This window comes from Nilaparvata lugens, chromosome 3, assembly GCF_014356525.2.
Source record: "Nilaparvata lugens isolate BPH chromosome 3, ASM1435652v1, whole genome shotgun sequence".
NCBI classification, from domain to species: Eukaryota; Metazoa; Arthropoda; class Insecta; order Hemiptera; family Delphacidae; genus Nilaparvata; species Nilaparvata lugens.
Window position 1 is genome coordinate 59,994,636 of NC_052506.1, and position 23,965 is coordinate 60,018,600.

Here is a 23,965-nt window from a genome sequence, read left to right on the forward strand (position 1 = left end):
TGTATAGTCAAAATAGCAACTTTCCCGAACAATAAATCGTAATTTTAGTATCGTATTCACTCAGTTGATATCGTAAGTCGTTTCATATGATATAACCGTAATTCCAATACTAAATACGATATCAAATGAATGGATATGATACAAAAAAATGGATACGATTTATTTTCGGGAAAGTTGCTATTTTGACTATACGCGTATGCAGACGAAGGCGGATCCGCACAAACGAAAACGCACCTTTAGAACATTACCGTGACAAACTAGGTCGACGACAATATGAGATTATTCATGACCAGTTTGTTGCTTCACGATAAACTGGGTCTATTTAGTAATGTCACGGGTCGCCGGAGTTCCGCCAGCCCTGAAAAACAGCAACCATAGAATGGTCAGTTTTTAGGGACGCCACCAGAGTGAAACAGTGTAAGACAAACTGGTTCTATTCCTATTACATCTATTATTTTTTTGGCAGCACTGAATTCTGAATTCCTCCTATATAGCCCAGTCAACGAAGTGTTATAGAGGAAAAAGTTGGGAAGAGAATTTTTGACCCTGCAGTTCTGTTTAGGGTAGTAAGAAGGTGAACATATCAAAAGTCTTCACCCCTCCCCCCTGTGCTAAGTGGGTGGTGGTAGTTCAAAGGTACCATTTTTTGGTTTCTCGCATATAACTCGAAAATTATGCATTTTACAGACATGACTAACCAATAAGAAATTAGAGGTTACATAATTTCCTACAATATTGACCTAACAACTTTTTCTATATATTGTCACGTTATTTTTATAGTTAAATAATGATTAGCCTCCTGCTTGGCATCAATCGGTAGAGCATAAGAATATTTTAATAATCATAAAAATCTGGTCGTGGTTTTTACTAGGATATAGTCTCATGAAAATCTTTATAGGCCCAGAAATGAGCTTCCACAATAATACTGATAATTTATAAAAAAAATATATATAAAACTTATCCTATAGTATTGAGGAATAAAAATAAATCGTACACCATAAACAATTTGATACATTTATTAACAAATATTTAAAAAAATAAATCAGAGCAAAAATATATAGAGCGACAGAAATATATATTATAAGACAAAACAATAATCGAAATCAATAAAATATCACAGGCTAATACTATTCTTTAAGTTGTATAGCACGAAACGCTACCATGTGCTTTCATTTTTATGATCATATGCATATATTTGCATGTAGCTTCAATATCAGCTTGCTGATACTTGTCGACTTGGACAATTCTATTTCGAATAAATTTCTTGAATCAGCATGATAAATTGATAAACTAATAATCCAAATATATATTAAATTCTATGTTTTCCAATAGATTTCTTTATAATAAATATTTTTTATCTCAGGGTGCGAGATTCAGCACCTGACGGAATAGATAGATCAATTCATCTAGTGAATCAGAGCTACATTAAATTATCGCAAATTATATTGTAGAAATTAATGATCATATAAATAATGTATTAACAGCCTAGATCTTAGTCTTCTTTGATTGATGGATCATTTGATATATGGATTGATTTGTTACTATCTAATAAAATACCTTTTATACTATATTTACTTGCACAAGTATTTTTACCAAATTCTTAATTTATAAGAAACCCTTTCGACGAGCTAGCTTTGATTCTTATTTAATTTTGAAGCACTGAGGGCGCCCTATCACTATTTAGAATATTTTTCACTCACATGCTGGAATTTCCTATGAGCTGCTGATGTCGATCCAAACTCCTGGTGGTCCTGGATTATTTGTAGCTGGAGTCGTCTCTTCCAAGGGGTTAAAAAAATATTTAAAATGACTTCTGCATTACATTAGCATCACAAAGTCTGACGAGAAAATTTAGTAATTCAATTTACTTTAAGTTATTAAAAGGTACAGTAAGATATTGCGCTCTATAATTTTTGGTGACATCTCATGGTGGTGGTTGGCAGGCAAGTGGGGAAGTTCTCTTTTCTAATTCACAATTTTCATTTCCGATTTCCAAATTTACATGAAATTTAAATATTCTGTCCCTCCGCCATTCATGGCTCAAATAGACCGTACCAAACTATTAAATTATTACTTGTGTTACATCTTTAATAATTTATTTGCCTTCGGGCTGTATCCAAAACATAAACTGTGCAATAATAATTTATAAATTCTTATCATTTGTAGAAATATATACAAATATATTTGAATCGGCTCACTATTGCCGCCTATCAATTGCTAACATTTGATTGGTGCATGCAAATTATTACAGTATTCATGCGCCTAGTAACCTCCTACTTCCTTAATACATTCAATTATTTTTGTTTGTGTTTCTTAATATGCTTTCTACATGCAAAGTAATTTTTTACAGATTATAGATTGATTCTTATATTACAATAATTAGCCACGTGGGACGTTCAGTTCTTCAAGTTGAATACTGTTTCACCACAATAAGTTTCTGCCAAGGTGTTTGGTCAGATTCTACGTTATGCGACTCGGTCGATCATTAGGTCGCCGATCAGTAGATGTTTTATGCCTAACCTCAAATTTTCAATATTTTATATAATGTTATACAGTAGCAAAAATTATTTCCATTCCTATTCGGCTGTTGTACAATTTGGCCATGATGCCTGATATTATCTAATCTTTAACGTTATCATCTTTGGCGATATTAGCCTATTATTTCACTTGGACCTATAAATTTTTCAAATAGGAATTTTTATTTATCCATCCAAATTTAAATATGTTACAATATCTTTCACTTTTCGAGATATCTGCTCTAAAATATGTGACATTTTTGAAAAAAACACATTTTCCTTCAATTTTTTGCTATTTTTGGTCACATAACGTTTTGAATATTGATGGGAAAAATCCATTTTTATCATGAGCTTATATATAGAGCATCATATTCTCTTCAATTTGAAGTATAATTTCACAAGTTTATGCACATCTCCACGACTGTTGCAGCAGCTTCAGTGTTGATTGTGAGATCCTCAGTTATGCAAAAATTGACCAATTGACAAAGGAATTTGGAGAGAATGTTTTGAACACAATTTTTCACTTCGCAGCTTTGTTGGGACCAGTTGGGGGGTGAACATATCAAAAGTCCCCATCCCTAACCCTTGTGCTAAAGGGATGAGGGTGGTTTGAAAGTTGCATTTTTCAATGTTTTGCTTACACACTCATATCTTGAGAAAAATGTGTTCAACCAATATGACTAACTATTCAAAAATGAAGCTTGATTAATTCTCTCCAATATTTCGCTCCTCCGGAGGAAGACTGTTCCAACTAAAAAAGTCGTTTATTCAGGAGAGCAGTTTCAACGTTTTCATAGGTATTCAAACTTGATTTTCTGCTCTTAGAATTACTCAATTTCTCTGATTCCAACTTTTTAGTTTACTTATTACTTCTTAAAAGTGGCCTGTATTTATGTTTTTATTCATAATATGGCTGAATTGGAATGGAAGACTGTTCTAATCGAAATGGCACAGTCTTCCTGCAAATGATTGCATCGGTTTTCAAAATAGGAATACCAAACATTCCGTGATATATAGACTAATTGGAAAGAGTTTTGACTTGGAACAGTCTTCCACCGAATAAAGTCCATAGAAACCAACTAAAATACACCCTTAGCTCAAAATTGACAATTTTCGAGTTGGAACAGTCTTCCTCCCCTTTGTTCTTTGGTGATTTGTGATATCTCCAACATTTTTCGAGATATATGTTCTTAAAAGTGTAAAATTGTTAAAATAACAGCTTTTAATCCTATAATTTGATGTTTCAGGGCCTAATTTTTTGTGTCAAATGTCCATCTATAGTGAGGTCCACGTTATAATGGCAGTGTAGAATTGACAATACTGTTGCTGTCCTTTTCTATCATACAACAAAACAGATAGAGCTATCTCTCTCTAGCTTTGCAATGTTGTCTGTTTACCAGAATATTTTATTTTTACTTTCGACAGTGACTGTACACAAGTAAACAAACAATTCTCAGCCACCATTTTTTTCTTCATTCTATCAAAATACTTTATAGCCCAGTCAATGAAGGTCCAAAAAAGCAATTTTCGATCCAAAAATTAAATAAAAGCTGAATTTCTCACCATCGATAGAACCCTCCCAGAGGGTCATTCTCCCAAAAGTCCTAAGAAATCCCCTTGGAGCCCAGCCACCAAAAACATGAAAAATGCAGGTAATCACGGCAAATCAAATATCTCTGTAACCATTGATCAAAAAGAGTTCTATTATATGTCATTCGATTCTATATATAATGGACTACAATATTAGTAGGTACTATCCACTTTTTCAATCAAGCAAACAGGTTTCTTCTTAAAATAATATACGGTATATGTAAAAATTTAGGGAGGTAGCAATTTTATTTTTTTGTTTTCTCTGATTAACTTCGAAGCAAGTGTTATAAAAGAAAAATTAGCCTCATAATTAATGTATCCACTTCCATTGTGAATCTATTGATGTATATTGTTATGTATTTGCGATTTGATTTGACGCCGTGGAAGGGGAAACTGCCGACACGGTACAGAGTGGCTGACTCTCTTCACCATAGTAAGCAGTAAACAGGAAATAAATTATCTCTGTAACCATGAAAAAGATCTTCCATATGTCATTCGATTTGTTATCAGAGGAAACTTTCTTATGGGATATTGTTTTGCCTGACGTACAGTATCAATAGCGGTTGACAGCGCTAGTACGCAAATGATTTCTGTCTGAGCTCGAGTAGTGTTGTTGTAGAGGGGAGTCATTGGCATCCTACTCACCACATACCAATTCACACCACTCTCTCCCCCCAGCAAAACAAGGTGTCGACAGCTTCATGAGGCATGTCATTGTTTTGCTAATTAGTAGTTCTGTGAGCAGTAGACCTCGCGCAGTTATAAACCATAGACTCCTCTTATACTGTCAATCAGCAGAGTAAATCCTGTCCATACACAGGACAGTATGTCGTGTCGGCGAAATATTGGTGTGAAAACGACTAATGGCTGTTGGGGTTGGTCTATCAAAAATGCTAACATCAAAAGCTAATCTCCTTCAAGACATACTGGCAACAGGTCAACCCGAGTTTAAAGCAGAGAAAGGTCGAAAGAAAGGGGTAAAGAAAATACCGTGTTATTATAGTTATTGCATGCAATTTTTATGCACTATTTATTGAATTAATGCCAATATTACTGTAAAAATCAGACTATAGAATTATTCATTATAAATGTGGTTCAAAGAACCATACACGTCAACTGAAGCTTATTGTGTGTCCCATCTCCCCAAGTACCGTATGTTAGTTGGGCAAACCAATACCTGTGTCTGGCCTTTACAAGATCCTGGAGTTTTCTCCCCTATATCAACATCCCATTCATCATCTGGTTGCTTGCAACCAAACAGAGCCCTTCTCCTTGCCACTAGTCTCTCGCAATTCAGAATATGTTGACAGTCTCTTCAGACTTATTGGTCCCCATGACCTAAGTCAGTTCCACTCCTGGTCTTTTTTGTAGGTCCTTCCACTGAGGGAGGGGTCGCCAAATTGCCTCTAGGGTGCTTGAATCATCCTTTTGACCCACATTTGTGCCTGGAGTTCCACCCATCTCTGGTCTCTTGGTATTTGTTTTGCCCCTCCGAAACTTTGCAGGGTCAAAAGCCTTAGGGGAGAATGGGGGAATGCCGGTATGTGGAACAGCATCCTTTTTAGTTTTTGGTAAAACTCTCAATTTTGTCTGGTAACATTTTTTGTGGCTTCCACATATCACAGGCTACAATATAAATTTTTTTTGTAGATACTTTATGACAAAATGAGTACCTTAAATTTTGTTTTTTCTCAACCCTTACACATACCGGTATTACCCCGACCCTTGGGGTAATGACAGTAGGGACTTTCCCCATGTATTTCTAATTGCAAAAATTTAATAAAACAAATTTCATTTTTTTTGTGAAAATCGAACTTAAACCATCTAAATATATAATAGGGACTTAAAGAAAAGGTTCAAGTATGAGAAAAGGTACCTATTTTATTCACATCATTAAATATTTTTATTAATTTAATTATATTTTAATATTTTTTAATTAATATAATATATTTCAATTAATATATTTGAGTATATTTTAATTATGTTAATATAAATATATTCTTATTAAGGTGTTTACTGTTGTATCATGCTCACAGTAAATTGACTCGAAACAACCATTAGAAACAGTGATGGGGAATGCCGGTAACCTACTGCCAGCACCCCACAGTGTCTTACCGGGGCTACCCAAAATGCATTTCTCTACTGAAACGTTTAGGATAACCAATGGAAAATCAGTTTGGTCGATGGTTGATACATGAAATTGAAGCCTGATCAGTACACTGGGTGATTATAACATGGCACCTATGATTGTGTGAACAGTAACAGTATTTACATTGCTGAAAAGTCATGTGAAAGTTATAACAAACCAGTTGACAACAAACTAGCACACCAAAGAGTAATGGCTGACTGATGCCAAGCTAAAAATTAGTTTTTCTTCTTCACACCAAGCATCTAGCGTGGTTAGCATTGAGTACAAATACATGGAGTGGCATATAGACTGCTTACCGGGGCTACCTCCTTACCGGGGCCACCCCACATTCCCCTACCTCTCTCAAGTTTTGTCTGAATGGCCGCCCTTCTTAGAGCAGTGGTAAAATAATAATAATATCGTGTGACCTGGCTGGCTCAGGTCTGGTGTCAGAGTGGTTTGGTGTGTTAGAGCAGTGGTGAGGTTTCGTCTCTTCACCCGCAAACTGCTCTATTGCATCCTGAAGATTCTTGGTCTCCTAGACTTCTGAGAAGCTCATCCTCCCTCTCCAGTTGGGATTGTGTGATTGACCTTACGTCATCTATGTCATGATCAGTAGAAGCCTCCTCAATGTTGATATAGGCTCTAAGCTTACTTAGTTACATAAGAGTGCAACGGAACCACACACACACACACACACACACACACACACACACACACACACACACACACACACACACACACCACACACACACACACACACACACACACACCTATGGTAATAGGGTGAAAGTAAAAAGGGTACTAAGATTTGTATTTCTATTTATATTACAAGTAGCCCTATACAGAAAAGAGATAATAGTAAATTATTTATCACATCATAAAATTCATGTAAACAATAATTATTGAGAATTCTTCACTGCAGTTTTCTTGTCAACGACAAATCGCTTTCTTATTTATATAGATTTTAAAATTGTAGCATGATTGGCAATAAACACATATTAAAGAGAATACAATCGAACTGCAATGCAAAAGCATGTTCGTGTCTTAGTCCATTCCTTGTCCATTCATTAAGGAACCTGTGTGAACAAATAATGGAGAACTCATCAGATGATAAATAAGAATGGATAAAACATTGATATAGAATAAAACCACTTGAGTTACATTAACATGAAATTCAAAATAAAAATTTAGGCTACAGAGAAATCAATATTACAAGTAAATATAACTTATGGAAAATCAACAGCAGAATCCATTCAATGTAAAGAGCAATATAATTGATGAGTGGCTGCCCTCTCAAGGAGGAAACCTGCCATTTGCCAAGACTAGTTATTTTAAGTTCGACCTGATATGTATTTCTCAAGGTGATTAATACAGAAATATACTTTATACTCATCATGGATAATACGGTAAGTTGAATGATGATATTCAATGTATAGTGTGTGTATTTTATCATTATTGCTGATAATAGTTTGAATGCATCGCCTTCCAAGGAAGAGTCATAATCTGTCCAATGACGCCCCCCCCCCATAATAAATTGACAATACACCACAAAATAGGTAGAGACTATAAGCATTTACCTAAACTGCCTCCACTCGCAATTGATGTAAAACAGTCCGAAGTTTATGATTCCTATACAAAAAGAAAAATCTGGTGTGGTATACTCACACAACTTTCCTTGCTCATTGAACTGGGAGCCTCATTCTTAAATGACAATAATTTAGAGAAATAACATAATGAAGATTGGCGGCAACATAATTATTTGAAACTACGATCGTACTACTGTATATGTGTGTATATAATTGTTTTCAGAGTACTTTTTCCTTTGTGTAAATTGTGGAATCCGATGATTTTTTAAAAGTCGTCAAAACAGCTGTTCTACAGATGAAATATCTCGACTATGTGCTATTTTTATAGACTGCTCTACCTACCTACCTCATGCACGAGAAGGAGGTTACAAAGTCCATTTCTCAAGGATGGGGTGAACCCCCCATTAGTTTCCCAGAAAGGAGACTCATGCCAGTTGATGGAGCTGATAAATAACTACACAGAGTATAAATTTGAAATAAATCAGTCGAGTAATTTTTGAGAAAATCGTGAAAAACATGGTTTTTCAGTAATTATCCGCCATTTTTCTCGAGAATATTACGCAGCTCCTGCAATTTTCCTAGAAATGAGACTCATGTCAGTTGATAGGGCTTATAAATAGCTATCCATGGTATAAATTTGAAGAAAATCGTTAGAGCCGTTTTCGAGAAAACCGTGAAAAACATGGTTTTTAATAATTATCCGCCATTTTTCTTGAGAATATTACGCAGCTCCTGTAATTTTCCCAGAAATGAGACTCATGTTAGTTGATAGGGCTTATAAATAGCTATCCATGGTATAAATTTGAAGAAAATCGTTAGAGCCGTTTTCGAAAAAACCGTGAAAAACATGGTTTTTTAGTAATTATCCGCCATTTTTCTCGAGAAGATTACGCAGCTCCTGCAATTTTCCTAGAAATGAGACTCATGTCAGTTGATAGGGCTTATAAATAGCTATCCATGGTATGAATTTGAAGAAAATCGTTAGAGCCGTTTACGAGAAAACCGTGAAAAACATGGTTTTTTAGTAATTATCCGCCATTATTCTCAAGAATATTACGGAGCTCCTGCAATTTTCCCAGAAATGGGACTCATGTCAGTTGATAGGACTTATAAATAGCTATCCATGGTATAAATTTAAAGAAAATCGTTAGAGCCGTTTTTGAGAAAATCGTGAAAAAAATGGTTTTTTAGTATTTATCCGCCATTTTTTCCGCCATCTTGAATTGAATTTCTTATTGTCGGGTCCTCATGGTATAAGGACCTTAAGTTTAAAATTTCAAGTCAATCGGTTAATTAGGAATGGAGTTATCGTGTTCACACACATACACACATACACATACACACACACACACACACACACACACACACACACAGACCAACACCCAAAAATCATGTTTTTGGACTCAGGGGACCTTGAAACGTATAGAAAACTTGAAATTAGGGTACCTTAATTTTTTTTTGGAAAGCAATACCTTCCTTACATATGGTAATAGGGCAAGGAAAGTAAAAATAACAACACTAAATATTAAGTATTACTATGTAAAACAAACAAACAGTCACCAAACAAAACTTACATACAACGTGGAACAGTATATGAGCTCATTTAGATTTTGTTTAAATGTGGTTGATTTATTTGCCCATGCAGTATTCATTGTTCAACTCTTCTATTTTCAGCAAGACAACTCATTATTTCTAGATTTATGTTTCTCAAGAAATAATTCCTTATGTAAAAAGGAAAAAATTGTATGCTCTTACCTGACTCCGAGGTTTGTGAAATGTGATCCTTTTGACACATGACACAGACCGGGGAACAAATTTCAATGTTTTCATCTCATTTGTAGTCAAACTTCGATCTAAAGTGGTTGGCATTTTAGCAGAGCTAGAATTCGTTGATGAAATTTTATTGTCAGCCACCAATTCATTCTCTGTCGCTGATTCATGTTTCCTTTTGATTCCTCGAGGATGAAACCTTTCCTGAAATGAAATCAACAAAATGTAAAAATCAATTTCTTGAAAAAAGATTGTATAGTTTATGCGACTGCAGAAACGTTTTCCAATCAAACCTAGATACAGTATAAAGGTACTGATCCATCATGAACGTATGTTCAACACTCATAAAGGCTGAACATCTTTTAGGGCCTAAGTTTTATCAAGGTCGCCTCAATACAATAGTATATTTATTATTTTTTATTGTCTTACTCTTCTTTTTCGGTGGATTACCAACCATATTATTTACATCAGTAGCGTTTGTGGAACGCCATTATGTGGAATAGCTTGGATGCTGAAAAAATATGACTATCTTCAAGTTAATGGTTTCAAAACAAAACTCACTACAGATTCAGATTCGTGTTAGTGCTCAGATTAGAATTAGTTATGACTAAGAATAGCAGAGTATTTTGTCTTATGAGAATGAGACAAAACTCATGACATATAGCTGAACTCAGAACAATAGCTGAGTATTATTAATATTAAAAACATCACATTTTCTTGTTCATTGAAAAATTGCATTAGAATAATATCACAGGCGTCTCTAGTTGAATGCTGTGCCAAATGCAGTGTCAACACTGAAATACATTAGTGGACTGATGAGATGATCTCTAGTTGTTCGGTGCGGGGTGGGCGAAGGTAGAATAAAGACAACTGCGCATGCCTGACTGCTGTATTACTAATGAACAAATTACGGCATGCTGTTTGGTTGGTAGCTGGATGATAAAATTAATTTTATTGCATAGTAGCGTTTGATGCTGTGGTAGGGGTAAATCGACCCAGGGATCTTCTTTCCCGTCCGCGACTCTGGTAGTTTAGAGAAACTCAGTTGGCTAGATTGGTTATAGCCAATATCATTTTAATGAAGTAATTTTCTACTAATGGATAAAATGTGTGGGGAAAATAAGAAAGGGGATTGGGTAGTATATTAAGCTTAAATTGGAAGCTCATCACTCCTGAGTATGTGAGTAGAGTGATAGGAATCTGAAATCATTTAGATCTAAGGACTTTTATGATTTCTCCAACTTTCTTATGAAGATTCGGAACCAGAGAATTCAAAGAAAAACTCGACATTCGTGGCTCTGCTTGAACCCTTTTTATGATATTGATCAATTTTTTCAGCTGCCTGAATCTATCATAGACCTGCAATGTTCTATTATAGGCATAATAACTTATTGACTTAGCCATATTATTCACAAACTTATTGAATTGGACTCATTCATTCATTCACTCTTTGCTCTGGAGATCAAATCCATGCACACTTTCAGTTGGATCTTCAACTAGGAAGTTATTTGTGGGTGCATCTTGTACCCACTTCGATTTCCACCTCTCTTTCATGCTACCACGCTCTATAATTTTTGAGTACATCTTCCCCAGACGATTTCTTGACTTGAGGATAAATAGTCGTTTTTGAATTATGTAGGCACTTCTCCCATTCTCACTTCAGGTGCTCTTCTCTACGAAGCTGTGCTGGGGCTATATTGGCTAAAACTGGTAGCTATGGAACAGGAGTCGGTCTTATTGTGCCTGAAATGATTCTCAATGCACTGTTCGGTTGGGCATCCAGTTTCTTTGTGTGGGAGCTGTAGAGCTATACCGGTGAGCAATACTCAGCTGTTGAAAAAAATAAGTGCCAGGGATGAAATTCATGGGTAATCAGCTCCAGCTCCCCAATTTGTGCCAGCCAGGTTTTGTATCAGGTTGATTCTGCTATGCACCTTGCAACTTACCCTTAAGATACGGGTCTTAAAGTAATCTTGACTATTCTGATTTAATAATAAAATATTATAATTTCGAACATTTTAAATTTGGATTGCCTAGTCTTCTTTACTGTTTCCTGCTAGAGCTTCTACGATATGTTTGAGGTTAGAATTTGCTGCGGATGGTCGAGTAACTGCTACTGGAGGAGTGCCTTTGCTTTCGCACACGGATGATGTTCGTTCAGCAGTGACAATTTGTATAAACAAAAACGCCCCTATGATTCAACACGATAGCAGTCAGCCATTTCAGTTGGACTATTCGTTGTCGTCGGCAACACTTTACGCCCAAACGAAACCCCCACTTCAATAGTAATAAATTACCTGCAGTAGAGAGGCTGAAGGCGTTATGACGGATTGAGAAGTGGATCCAACGACATGGCTTTCTGATGAATCCGAGCTGCGATTAGTCAAAGGAAGAGCTGGATGTTTTCTTGTCCTTACCGGTTTACTATAAACAAAATAGAAATATTCAAGTTTAGTTATTTCAGTTTTCACTATCAAACAAAATACATTTTTACACCACAATTTTTGAAAGATTATAAAATAACTCAGTACCTTCCATCAACTTTTACAATTATTAAGAATTTCATTTCAAATGTTCTATAATTTTCAATAGTTCGTAATCATCAGAATTACAATATCTTACTTTATATAAACATAAAAGAATGATTATAAATTGATAGATATAATAACTCAATAATATTTATTTATGACTCAATTTAAAATAATTGTTTCAATGATACCCTATTATTATTATTTGTACTTTCAACACATTTTTTAGCTAATATTTCAATGCAATAAATAATTATAAATACGGCTAGGAAGTCTATTAGTTGAACTTGATTTCTTTATGTGCTAAGTTTTATAAATAAGTACTTCAAGTTTTAACACTAAAATGACGACTTGCAGACTATATAATTTGTGAAAAATATAAAATATTTACTAACTGACGGAAGCATGCATTCATTGTCAAGTGTCTGTTATAATGATACATTTTGACAGTCTCTTAAAATGATATAGCATTACGAAATGCTATATATTAAATCAATTATTAACACTAAAATGACAACTATAAATTATATAGTCTGCATATAAAATATTTTATATTTTTCACAAATTATATAGGTAGTCTGCAAGTCATCATTTTGTGTTAAAACTTGATATAAAATATAGTTATAACGTTACATATAACTGATATAAAATTACAGTTTACAAAAACTGCAAACTCATGTTTATTTCTATAGGTTCGGGCCAGACCCTACAATCTCAAATAAGAAACAATTATCAACCCCAAAGCCTTAAGTTCATCTTATAATTAATTTTGATGGCTTCGAGTAAATTTACCAGACCGGTTTCACCAAGCTCGGTCAAGATATTATTTGAACGTGATAAAGCTGGATACGATTTAAAAGTGTGCACTGGAACATTAAACATAAAGATAATTTTTTTGGCAAAGATGACAAATAATCAAGAGTGGGAAGAATAAACAGCTTTTCCCAGTAAGAAGGGCATTATCACTTTTCTACAAACATAACTTTACATGCTTGTATTTGCTGAGGATGATGCCCACATGAGTTGCAGGCTTGTTCGTATAGGTAACAAGATGGATGATGATGATGATGATGATAAATTAGTGGACCTGCAGCTCTGGGTGAGTTTCGAATCACCGGGAAGCGATTTTTTTAAACTCATAAATATGGTATTTGGGAGTTCAGCAATTAAAGTGGCCACCTCACAGCGTGAGTAACAGGCGCATGGAGCTCAACTTACCTAACCTTATGTAGGGAAATGTATATACCCCTCTCAATAACCAGTTTCCTGTTCATTGAGTTGAATTCATGCAATTAGTAATGAGATATATTTATCATGTTCTGTATATGTAATATATGAATGTAATAAACTAATACAAGTGAATAAGTGGTTTAATAATAAAACCTTTAAAGTATAGGTAAATAATCTTCTAATAGATATTCTGACTGAAGTATACAATCATCCAATTATGACGACAATTAGACCTACCTGGTTTTTGACTCTCCAGAAATTGATTTTCCCTCATTAATCCGTAGTCTGAGAGAAACCTCTCGCCTTCTCTGTATAAGTTTCTCTCTAGTTTCGGTCACACTTTCGTATTCAGGAGCATAGCACACATGTAAAATTCCACCATAAAATGAGCGGTTATCCAGTTGTCGTTTCGCATACCTATTTCAGACATTTTGAATATTGCACAGGACATGAACTCATAACTACCTACCTAATATAAATTAGTAGACGATTTGGAAATCGTTTTTGACATGAGAATAGCCTATTACTATGCAATCGTCAGACCCGAAAGTCGAGCACCTTTCCGTTTGAACGTCTATAACTAGAATGACTGAAGTGACAGGAAATTAAAGTGACGTTAGCATACTCAGGAATACTTAGATAAAAGGTACTGAGATAAAGTGAACATGATCATGCAGTGAAGCTAACGGAAAGCACACACAAAATAAAGCGTCTGGGGTACTGGAGTACCCCACGCGAGTACTGGAGTGTTAAACTTGGTGAAGAAATTCTGTACACAATAGGAATTTACAGTACTAGAAATTATAACCATAAACATAACTAGATTTGGAAATAGTATAAGAATGATTGGTATTTCAATATTTAAATACAAAATGGTGAAACAAGTGACAGTTCCAAGATGGTAAATATCATGCATAAGAAAGTACTTATTGGGTTTAGGGTGACTTTAAGTAGAGGCTTACCTGGCAGCTTGAATTCGTTTGTAATTGACATGGTAAAGCTCCGTAAATTGTTTTAGATCGTCATAATCTTTCACTTGAGATAAGGAATTGATTGGCCCATATTTCTTCACCAACTTGGCCAATTCATCTCTCAAATTGATACCAGGAACGTCAAAGATCAAAAGATGCGTCGATTCATCATTAATCGTATATACCTAGACATGACTCGCAGAAAGTACTGATTCGTTAAGGAAAAGTGAATATTCTCAACAAGTAGCCTACAAGATACTTACTGCTAAATCATTCAAATAATGTAATTTCGGGAAATATGAGTTGAAAATGTTTGATCATGTTCTTTGATGATTGATTGGATATTTTCGGATGCGAACTTCATTATCATACACAAATAGTTTTTTCTACATATATATAGGCAATGGAAATAATATAAATTGTTCTGAATGGTCTGGATTAATAGAGAACATTAAATTTATCTCAATCATAGACAAAAGTATATACGGTAGCATTTATAAAGGATATTGTCCTTGGTTTAGCCTCTTTTGTAGCAGAACTGAGTATTGGACTCAGTATGCAGATGAGGTGATGAGTATGCAGATGTTCGACGTCATGAAATGCGTCCACGAATTACGAAATCTGCTGCTGGAAAAATGCTAATAATAATGAACATTGAGGGACTCGAAAGAAACTCAAATCCAATGAGTTTGAGGCGCATCTCGATTATATGACTCTAAGTGGAAGTTTTTGACATCAAAATTATACTAAATCGCTTTGAGAAATTTAGTATCGAGTGAGACTTGGAAAATATTTTAGAAAGGTGATGACATAAAAAATCCTCAATTCGTAAATTCAAGTAATCCTCAAATTTGATAATCCGAATATTAATATAAATTACACAAAGTCAGGTCGAGGATAATGAATTTTACATTTGGTATTATTTTCAGGGTAAAACATATCAGAAAGTTGAGTTTCAATAATAGAACATTAAGACACATTAAGAAATATTGACACACATTGAAACACAAGACTTTGTTACACCATTTAGTAGAAATCCAAGAGGTCCCATAGGCCCCTACGTCATTCTCATACCACACACTCAAACTTACCGTCAGTCTTTCATGATCATCCAGATTTGACAAATAAGACTGAATTGGATGTTGTGTTCACACGCTCAAGTAGGTTTTAATAATACCTCCGTTTTGTCAAACCTGATTTGACTCATGTCAAACGTCAAATATTTTGCCCGCACGTACAGTCTTGAGCCGGGGGACACTTTTCATGCAGCTCTCCGATCAGAAACATGTTCGATTTTGTTTGAGGTGGTGGAAAAATAGGTCATATCACTAATAGGAAAGGCTTGTCGCAATTCAGTTGTTTATTTCGCCATCATTCAGTCGTCCGACCATATTGATAGGATTGAGATAGGATTGTCAGAGGATAGATAGGATTGTCAGATTGATAGGATTGTGCGATATGGTTGCCAGATCTGAATTTCATTATTTTAGCAATTTATCGCACACCTGAATCTAAGGTTAATGAATTTACCGATAGGATTGAGATTGGAACGCTGCATAACAGATGTATCCCGGCTTAAGCCGATTGCATGATTTACAATTTTTCGATCCCACTCCGATCACATTTATATGATTAGTGATGCCAACGACCTGGAATGATGAATGTCACACATATCAGTCATGTGATCTATCTATCAGCAACTCTTCAGTCTTCACCACACAGAAAAAATATCAGAGTAGAATCGGAACACTGCATGATAAGTTTGAGCGTGTGGACCAGGCTTTACTCATCAAATTTTAAAATAATTTGACTTAATGCAAAGCTGCAATCTTTTCTTGCAAAAATATATTGTTCAAAATATTCAATTCAACAACACAGCGGATGGAGGGTTGTCTCATTAAATATATTTAGTCAAATAGCTTGCAAGAGATGTCAAAGTTCAAAAAGATGGTCGGGACACCAATGACAATTTTACCTTTTTCTTCTCTGTGCTGCAATTTTGATTACATTACTTGTAGCAGAGCTCCATAGAGTTTGGAATAAACCAGTATTTACTGCTCAGTTCCCAGCCAGATGCAAAAGAAGAAGGTAGTTCTTGCAGCAGCAGCTGCTTTCGCCGCAGCTACTGTGATATTTTCAGCACAGAAATTCTGCTACAAGTAATGGCATCAAATGGCAGCACAAAGAAGAGAAAGAAGATATTGGATGATTTTGTCTCTATTCCAATCAAATTCACTCTCCATTATTGCACAATAATTTATAATTTAAAAATAAATGGTCGCAATGCGCAGTAGACTACTAGCATTCTGACAACAAATGAGTGTAGCCTACAGTAGCCTATATCTGGTGTAAACCCAGCAGGCACTAAACAGGCCTTCCTTCAAGGACAGAGCAGCTACATCTAGCTCTGCTATAAACAACAATTGAAATGTATATAAAACTCTGCTACAAGTTCAAAAAGTGACACTGGAGATCTGCTATATAGCCCGGCTATAAGCCGGTTTTAAGCCTATTTCATCTGCTATATAGCAGAAAATGAGCTATCCAAAATTTTCGGTAAACATCAAAGAGAATCTGAGCTATAAATATGTAGCTGTTATATATATATATATATATATATATATATATATATATATATAGCCTATATATAATATATAGCACTGCTACATGTCAATTTTTGTTTATAGCAGAGCTATATGTAGCTGCTCTGTCCTTAAAGGAAGGCTGCCGCAGCTGTTTAGTGCCTGCTGGGTTTACACAAATAATATACCGTATTCAGGACATCAAAATGGCAGCACAGAGAAGAAAAATAAAATATTCGATAATGTTGTCTCTATTCCAGTCAAATTTACTCTCCATCATTGCACAATAATATATAAATCAAAAAGAAATGCTCGCAATGCGCATTAACGAACTAACACTCTGACAAAAAATCAGTACGTACAGTATATCTGGTGTAAACCCAGCAGGCACTAAACAACACTGCAAACAGCAGTAAACAACTGTGACAGCCTTCCTTCAAGGACAGAGCAGCTACATCTAGCTCTGCTATAAACAAAACTTGACATGTAGCAGAGCTACATGTCAAGCTACATAAAATTAGCGTTAATCTACTTATAGCAGAGCTACATATAGCTCTATAGCTCTGCTAGATGTAGCTCAAATTTTGTATAGCTCTCCAGCTAAATAGTGTAAACGTAGCTTCAGGCTTCAAGAATAGCCTTTAAGTTAAAAGTTACTAAGAAAACACTATACAAAACGAACTAAAAGAGATATACTGGAGGGCTGACAGAAGTTCATGATGCTGGAGAAGAGGCATGTCAGTGGCTCCACAACTTACTAGATTCTATTAGTATTTAACATAGCGTAAATCTAGTAAGTTCTGGAGCTACTGACATGCTTCTTCTCCAGCATCATGAACTTCTGTCAGCCCTCCATGATAGGAGTGTTAAAAGATAATACATCGATTAAAAATAAGCCATGAATAGGATACTTTTGATTAACTACCTTTACGGCGGTAAATTTTCTGCCTTGTCTATAATGCGGTCGATTATAACAAAATTCCTGTTGTTCATGATGAGAAAACTTCACAGCTAATTTCTCGGTCATTTTAAGAGTAATTATTCAGTTCTACCTCAGATTCACATATTATAAAAACAATCTACAATAATTATTATTATTGACATTTTTCAATATTTTAAACTCTAAGTTACTTATTTGTTATTATACTCATCAACTTATTACACAATAGACAATACCCTACACACACATGCACAATGAAATCAAAAACTCAACACCTAACCTAAAAAAATTCTCTAAGTTGTTATCTTTCATGAACTATGAAATGATAATGTGATGAGGAAGGCACTTGTGCTCAATCGGTTCTACGTTGTGAAAGTTGACTGCTGTCTACTTCACTTAATGTACACTTACATACAGAGCTACAAGTGAGCGTTTTATGAACTGAAGCGAGATACACCTGGGGCCTGTTTCATAAAACCCTTGTAATACAGTGCCTGTATTACAGGACTTATAAATTATTATAAATTAAAATTTACAATCCTGTAAAATTATGTTTCATAAAAATAATTCTACACTTGTAAAATCACCTGTAATATTCGCCTATTACAGTTCCTTTATTATGAATTAATGTTTTCATTGGCCAGCGAGCCTAATATAATATTTGAACAAAAACTTAAGATGTTTTGGTGGAAAATCCACATTATCAAATTTCTGACGATGGACAGATTGCATTCATAACTTGTTATAACAGTTATGTGAGTAGTAATATTTCAAAAAAGTTAATAATTAAATTAACGACATCAAATTTGTTTAATAAAAAACATAAAACATTATGTACATACATTTTCTGAATATTTCCAATAACGCTTTATTGAGGAAAGCTCAATCTAAACCGTTCATAATATTGATAAGTTTCCTGCATCATATTGAAGGAAATTCTTGGCGTACGAATAATAACATAGTCATCTTTACCAGAACTAGAACAACTACCTTCATCCATTTCAACACGTTGTCTTTTCAACAAAATGTCGCTTTTCAAGATTCTACCTACACTTGTAAAAGTTTTAGGATGGTCTAAACAATGATTAAATAATATTCAACATCTTACAGGTCCAGTAATACAGGAAGTTTCTTTTTATGAAACACAACTATGATAAAGTCCTGTATTATTTACTTGTAATACAGGCAAATGTCTTGTAAATTGTTTTACAAGGAAAATTCTTTATGAAACACAAACTTCTAAATTTTACCTGTAATACAGGAACTTTTCCTGTATTAAAGGACTTGTAACTTTTATGAAACAGGCCCCTGATATTATTCTCAGGTATTTATTCTGATATTCACATTCATATATAAGGTGCGTACAGATATACGCGCCGCGAACATGAGTAATTCACTTTTAATCAGCTGACTATATCTGTATTTTTACAGAAACGGTAAGATACAGATATAAGAAGCTTGGCATCAGCTGATTAATAATGATTTGCTCATGTTCGCAGCGTGTAAATCTGTACGCACCTTTATACATCAATACTATCAAATCAGAAATTAAATAGCTAAGTGGTATTTATTTTATTGCCAAAACACAAAATACAAAAAAGCTTTACAAAAAATATGTATGCTACTGCAATTCACTAAAATACATACATAAAAATTAAGGAAATGTTAATTAATTTAATAAAAAATAATATCCTTATTCATGATATTATAAATAATAAATAGGTGTAGATTTAATTGACCAATACAGTGAATATCTTCGAAACGGTTTGATATAATCAATGTGCAGTTTTCGTCGTTCATGTTGTCTTGAAATCATGTATTGCATAACCACTTTCCTATTAAAAAAAATAAAGTTCCATTCAAAATGGCGGAGCAGATTTTTAAATTCATAGTAAAGTAGTATTTTGAATTTGAGTAGGATCCCCACCTACTTACTTGACTTCGTGTGGTTTTACAGTCCATGATGAACTTTGAACTCCTCAACATGTCGCCTCCACGTCTCCATCTTGTGCTCTCTGCCGCCAGTTTGTTACTCCCAGCACATGTAGATCACCAAACACGTCACTAATCCATCTTCTTCTTGGCCTTCCTCTTCTCCTCGTCCCAATCACTATATCATCCATTACTCTAACCGGTTCTCTTTCTTCAGCCATTTTCACTACATGATCCAGCCATTCAATTCTTCTTGCTTTTTATGGTGCGTATAATATTTTCTTCCCCAATTTTTCATCTATCTCTCCATGTACCTTCATCACATATTGGACCCCAAATTCTTCTGAACATCTTTCTCTCAGAACATCTCAGTGCTCTTTCATCTTTGCTCAATATCGTCCAAGTTTCATCCCCATATATATTACAACCAGCTTTACCAATGTTTTTTATATTTTTCTTTTGTTTTATGGGCGATAAGTCTGCTCTTAAAAATTTTTTGGTTGCAAAATAAGCTCGGTTGCCCATCATGATGCGATTGCATATTTCGTGGCTGGTTTTATTATCATTGGACAGTAGTTACACCTAAGTATTTGAATTCACCGACGCCTTCCACTTCACAATCATCTGATATTTTTAGGTTGTTCACTTTCTTCTTCGCTCATTCGTCGACATTTTCATGTACTTGGTCTTCGCCACATTTATTTCTAGACCTAAAATTCGGGCTTCGTCCTTCACTTTGCAAAAGAGCTCTTTCAAATTATTTTGATTTGTGGATGTCAGAACTACATCGACTGCATTAGGCTAGTACTTGAGATGTTTTATTCACAATTGTTCAGTTCAGACCTAGCCTTTAAATTACAGTACCGTTTCAAGGACTAGATTGAAGAGTGTGGCTGAGAAAGCGTCTCCTTGTCTGACTCCGGCAGTAACTCAAAACGTTTGACATAGAAGTAAAGTAGTATTTTTAATTTGAGTGGGATCCTCACCTACACCCACCTTGAAATCACATTTTCCATGAGATACTAAGCCGTTCTCATATTTTTCTTCTTCCCTTTCTGCTTTGAATAGTATTGATTAATAATGTGAATATCTTTGAAATGGTTTGAGATATCGATATGCCCAATCACACCCACCGTCAAATCGCCTTTGAGTATGAGATATTAAGCCGTTCTCGGACTTTTCACCCACTCTGTATAATGATTGCTTAAACATAAGAGAATATTATAGATACATGAGATACATAATATGTATATTATACATTTATAAGGGAAGTTCAGAATCAAATTTTTAAAGCAAAATTTCCTTGTGCTAGATACAGAGTGGCCCAACCTCGTATTTCTGGTTTATTTTCTAGTTTTCAGCTATTTCCGCCAAATCCTGTGATTGGACAGAAAATGTGGGTCCTGACTTTTTCGGTCGAAAAATAGAAAATTTATCCTTGAGTGTACTTTAACCAGTATTCAAATACACAATGACAAATGACCAATTTCTATATTCAACCCTCACAAGAGCTAAGATATTTTTTAAATATCAAACTTGATTCCATCAAAATATTTTATATTTTTAAAACATTATTCATCATTAAATATCTCGAATTCAATTTCATGGTCAGTGAAATTTTTGACTATGGTCAGTGTGCACTGTAGAAATTCTTTGATGTGCGGTGGTACTGCAGTTTATGTTGACAATAGGTTACACTTGGAAGTTAAACCAATCGACCTTGAAGTTTTTTGTACAGATTCTATTCTTGAATTGTCTGCTGTGTCATATCAGCACAACTCAGTCATTGTCTTATCAGTTTATAGACCACCAAGTGGTGATGTAACTATTTTTCTTGACAAGTTGGAACAGTGTCTCAGTTTTCTTTGCCAGTTTCATTGTCAAATAATAATGTGTGGTAGTGATTTCAATATTCACCTCCAGGAAAACAGTCCCACTGAAAACCGTTTCACCATTCTCATGAAAACTTTTGGCATGTTTATAGCAAACCGAGCACCAACAAGGAAAGATTCATGTCTGGACTCGATTGTCACAACCTTGAATTCATGGGATTACAACATTGAAGTGGTGGACCCTGTTGTGGCTGATCATCATGCTCTAATCATGAAGGTCTAAGTGAACATTCAAGTGAAGCTGTAAACAATATACCAGATTGGTTTTCAAGATACAAATTCACTCATAGAAAGATTGATGGGTCAAATGTCACGATCTTTGTCGGAGCACTAAAAAGAGTAATCTGGGAGACTTCTATCGGTGTAAGTGAATCTGCTATGGCTTTCAGTGTTCTTCATCAAGTTCATGAGCATATTTGATGATTTCTTTCCTTTGAGATCAAAGCGGCCTCCTGTATTTGTAGGTAGAAAATGTAATTTAAAAGTAAATTCTAGAAATTTGTGGTACACACCGGAATTAGCCAACATTAGAGCTCTTGTTATTGTTGCTAATAGTCTGTACAAGTCTGCCACTTGTACTGAGATGAAGTCAAGATACTACAATACATATCTCAGAGCCAAGAAAGTTTATCATCAGGAAATTGTTGAAGCCAAGAAATCCAGTATTGAGCGAACCATACGACATGCTTCGAATCCCTGTCAGGCGGCCTGGAATGTCATAAATAAATCAAGAAATAAGCAATCTCTACTGACTAAGACTGCAAATCCAGATGAGTTTAATAACTTCTTTGTCAACTCTGTGAACCAGATCATGGAGGCATCACCAGGATCTGTGGAAATTGCAGTCAACAGAGTCCCACCCATTTCACACCTGCAGGATTTTTGAATGGAAGCAAGTAACCGAAATGGATTTGATGAAAATTGTTAAAGGATACAAAAACTCAAATAGTCCTGATGTTTATGGCATATCAACAGCTCTATTAAAGTCTGCAATAGCATCAATAGCTTCTCCTCTAAGTGGTCTGATTAACAGCTGCCTGAAACAGGGTGTTTTTCCAGATTCATTAAAGATCTCCAGGACTGTACCAGTTTTCAAAAAGGGTAACCCGGAAGAGCTGTCAAACTACAGACCCATATCTGTAATACCGGCATTCTCCAAGATCTATGAGTCGGTAATGTTTACCCATCTCTCAACCTATTTCGAGGAGAATATGCTTTTCACAAGAGATCAATTTGGATTTCGCAAAGGAAGATCTACTACAGGCGCCGTTCAGTCCCTGATTGATTCTATACTCAGGGCAATGGAGAACAGGCATTCAGTTGCCATGACCTTTTGTGACCTAATCAAAGCATTTGATTGTGTCTCCCATGATATATTGCTTGGAAAACTTGGGAGATATGGTGTTGGTGGAGCCGTCCTGAGAACAATGCAGGATTACCTTTCTGGACGTACCCAGGTGGTTACTCTGGATGGAGCCAAATCTGAGGCACTACAAGTGAGCCATGGAGTTCCCCAAGGATCTATTCTGGACCCTCTTCTTTTCCTGATCTTCATTAAAGATCTCAGCATGGATGGAAAAGCATTATTGTTTGCGGATGACACCACTCTTGTTGCCCAGGATAAAAATCCCCAATTGGCCACCCTCAAGTCTGCCCAAGCTGCTTGAAGAGGCCAGTTCGTGGTTTGGAGCAAATAGACTGTGCATGAACCAGACTAAGACGCAGAACATGTTATGCACTCTGAGACGCAGACCGCCTTCCTTTGGTGAGCTGCTTGGTTTTATGATAGATACCTCACTGTCATGGGACCAGCACATCAACATGGTCTGCAATCGGCTCTCCAAGGTGACTTACCTAATGCGAAAGTTGAGGAACATGGTGCCAAGAAGCTACCTGGTGACTGCATACCATGCTTTGTTTCACAGCCATGGGATTGTGCTTTGGGGACATGTGGGTTGTTGTGAGAGGATCCTGCTTCTTCAAAAAAAGGTGATCCGCATCATTACATTCTCACCATACCTGGAACATTGCCGGCCATTGTTCAAAGAACTGCGGATCCTCACAGTCTTCAGTCAGTACCTGCTTACCTCGTTAGTGCTTCTAAAAGAACAGCTACATAAATTTCAAGTGAGAGGCCAGGTTCATAAGTATTTTACTAGAAGACGTAATGATGTAGACCTGCCACAATTGCGATTGGCCACATCACACACCAGTTTCCCAATTCGCACCCTGAAAATATTCAACAGGCTCCCATAGTGTGTTCGTGAATTGGAAGATAAACAATTTAAAAATGTGCT

The 23,965-nt window shown here is 35.4% G+C and overlaps 1 protein-coding gene across 2 annotated transcripts; it reads right to left on the reverse strand.

Moving 5' to 3' along the window:
- Positions 1–7,039: 7,039 nt before the first annotated feature.
- LOC111053724 (RNA-binding protein 48) lies at positions 7,040–18,133 on the reverse strand. Of its 2 annotated transcripts, none has more exons than XR_005570828.1 (6): positions 17,816–18,115; positions 14,314–14,530; positions 13,589–13,768; positions 11,891–12,017; positions 9,579–9,797; positions 7,040–7,313 (listed from the first exon to the last, which is right to left on the reverse strand). XR_005570828.1 is itself a non-coding variant. In XM_022340643.2 (6 exons), exons 1-6 carry the CDS (start codon positions 17,929–17,931, stop codon positions 7,305–7,307), a joined length of 831 nt encoding a protein of 276 aa, XP_022196335.2. In that variant the 5' UTR covers positions 17,932–18,133; the 3' UTR covers positions 7,040–7,304. The 2 variants fall into 2 exon arrangements, 1 of the variants encoding a protein (XP_022196335.2); XM_022340643.2 differs by having other exon boundaries at positions 14,314–14,507; positions 17,830–18,133.
- Positions 18,134–23,965: the final 5,832 nt, after the last annotated feature.